General features: G+C 40.0%; 1 protein-coding gene across 1 annotated transcript; it reads right to left on the bottom strand.

The window, feature by feature from the left end:
- Window positions 1-316: 316 nt before the first annotated feature.
- LOC116379893 (complement C5-like) lies at window positions 317-2,658 on the bottom strand (the record flags this gene model as incomplete). The annotated part of the gene is made up of 8 exons (XM_031841851.1): window positions 317-449; window positions 863-971; window positions 1,059-1,149; window positions 1,245-1,327; window positions 1,659-1,744; window positions 1,792-1,862; window positions 2,219-2,372; window positions 2,463-2,658. Coding segments are annotated over 8 exons (923 nt in total), but the record flags the coding sequence as incomplete, so codon positions are not given.
- Between the last annotated feature and the right edge of the window lie 302 nt (window positions 2,659-2,960).

Below are 2,960 nucleotides of genomic sequence, written 5' to 3'. Positions count from 1 at the left end.
AAATGTTTGGTTTAAGATTTAAAATGTCAGGTTTAAGACTTTAAATCTCAGATTTAAGATATAAAATGTCAGGTTTAAGACTTTAAATCTCAGATTTAAGATTTAAAATGTCAGGTTTAAGACTTTAAATCTCAGATTTAAGACATTAAATATCAGGTTTAAGACTCTTAATGTCTGGTATAGGACACTAAATCCTAGGATTAAGACTTACATGTCATGTTTAAGCATTTTAAATGTCAGGTTAAAGACTTTAAACGTAATTTTTCATTGGTTTAATCTCAGGTTTAAGTCTTGGATAAAGGTTAAGTGTGTGTACCTGTGTCCTCCTGCAGCAGGACAGCGATGTAAAGGTACTTCCCCACCAGACTATTGAGGTCTTTGGGTCCATCGTGTTTTGAGAGGACCTTCTCCATGTTCACGGTCACGTCCACTTCACCTTTAGACGACAACTGAAGGACACAGAAACTGAAAGGTAAAGATGTATCCGTGCTGTTCATGAGAAGTGAAGAAGTAGACATAGAGAATGAAATCTGTCCGTATCAGAAAGTGTTGTTTGTTTTATTTTGCCCTGAGTCGTGTCTTTAAGGCTGCATTCAGCCACAACAAGATTATTATTATGAAAGATTATTCTAAAAAGAAAAACTTGATGAACATTATATTTGTATAAGCTCTTCTCACTTTTACACAAACATGGACTTTCAAAGATGATCAAATTGGAAATGATGGCCATGAAAAAGGTAAAAAATATGTTTGTGTTCTTAAATAAGAATATCAGAGAAGTATATGAACTGTATTGAACCTTAGGTGTTGTATTGACAACATATTTCCCAGTGATGTTTATATTAAGACTTTATATATTTACAATCTCTTTTCTGATGGAGCTTGGGATGATAACTGGAGGAGTCTTTCCGCTAACGTAGCCGTAGCGGAGGTACATTTCCCCGTTAGCCACCGGAGCTCCGTGGACGTACCTGAGGGAAACACCTTTAATCTCATTTACACATTTAAGTGGTTTTGAGTTCTGGATATCTGAAACGTGATGTCAGCTGTTTCTTCACCTGGCTGAGACCTTGAAGCTGAAACGGTTGAAGCTTGCGTAGCTAACGTAGTTAGCTTCTGGTTCCACGTGGATGTAGAAACTGGGAAGAACTGACACAGCACAGTTAATAATTCACATTTTACTCTAATTATGCTGAACTTTAGACCAGCTGTTTGGTTAAAGTCATATCTGAATAAGTTGTTACCATATTCTTTAACTTCAAAGTCAGCTCTCGCTGTTGTAGTGAAATCATCAGCGTAAGAGGCTTCAATGGTCCAAATCCCCAACCTGGAATCACATTAATAACATTATAAACAGCCTGGAATCACATTAATAACAGTATAAACAGCCTGGAATCACATTAATAACATTATAAACAGCCTGGAATCACATTAATAACATTATAAACAGCCTGGAATCACATTAATAACAGTATAAACAGTCAGGAATCACATTAATAACAGTATAAACAGTCAGGAATCACATTCATAACATTATAAACAGTCAGGAATCACATTCATAACATTATAAACAGTCAGGAATCACATTCATAACATTATAAACAGCCTGGAATCACATTAATGAAATTATAAACAGCCAGGCTGTCTAAAGGTCTTACTTTGGTTTAATGGGGATCTTGAATGGGTTTTGCATCGACGGGATTCCATTGTTCATATCGATCATCTCCACTATGTCCACTGTGGTCTTATTGACTTTGAAATCAACGTGATGCTGAAGGTCATCACACTCACCTTGAAGGTCAGGAAGACGCTGCGATTGGCCGGCCTCAGCTCCTCGTTCAGGGAGAACGCCCTCAATTTGACTGTAAAACAGACACACACAAATACACACATATACACAAAAACACACACATACACACACACACACACATATATACACACACACATAACACACACACATATATTGATATAATTTTCATTAACTAGAAGCTTAAAAAATGACATATAAACGATTTATCAAATATCAGGAGAGATGTAAGAAGTATTCAGGCCCTTTACTGCAGTAAAAGTACTAATACACACTGTGGAAATACTCCACTAAGTACCTTGATTGTGTACATAAGCACAGTCCTTGAGTATATGTACTTAGTAAGAGACACAGAGATTAAACAGTGACTGGTGCAGATGCATTGTGGGAGTTGTAGTTCTAAAGTCTCACCGCTCTGGTGCGGGGTATACAGCGGTTTGTCGGTCTGGACAAACAGGAAGCCGTTGGTGTGGCTGACAGAGACAGACAGGTGCTGGTTGATCTCTGCTGATTGGATGTGCAGAGTCACATGACTCACGCTCTTACCCAGCTGATCTGGGTGCAGCTGTGAGAGAGACAGGAAGATACCTCATGATATTAACACGCCTCCTGAGATAAAGTCCTGGCAACTTCACCGGCATGCGTCACGTCTCACCTGGACTTTGGCGGCGGCTTGGTGGTGGTTCTGAGCGTTAAGAGTCACGACCTCCTGAGCCAGAACCACGTGATCCGGAGCCATAGAGGTCTTCAAGAACACGTAGACCGTCACCTCGTCAGTGAAACCGAACAGCTGCAGCAATACCGTCTCCACGGCATCAAGACGCAGAGAGAGAGGAGCCGTGATCAGATACCTGAGGGGGGAGGATACACCTTTACTCCTCTTAACATCACATTACAGTCATTCAGCAGACGCTTTTATCCAGAGCGACTTACAATTCAGATTCTATCACATTTATACACCGTAGGCACAACTACGGGAGACATTTGCTAGGGTAACCCTAACCCTATATACAGGGATGGGTCATGTGTATATGACAATAAAAATGGTTTCTTCTTCATTTTGGGGTTAAGTGTGTTGCTCAAGGACACATCGACATGCGAGTAGTGGAGCCGGAGATCGAACCGCTGATTCTCTGAATGAAGGACGGCCCTG

Source organism: Anarrhichthys ocellatus, unplaced genomic scaffold (assembly GCF_004355925.1).
Source record: "Anarrhichthys ocellatus isolate YVR2014 unplaced genomic scaffold, GSC_Weel_1.0 scaffold5473, whole genome shotgun sequence".
In the NCBI taxonomy this organism is placed as follows: domain Eukaryota; kingdom Metazoa; phylum Chordata; class Actinopteri; order Perciformes; family Anarhichadidae; genus Anarrhichthys; species Anarrhichthys ocellatus.
Note: the sequence above shows the minus strand (reverse complement) of the source record. Positions and strands in the feature narration are given on the sequence as shown.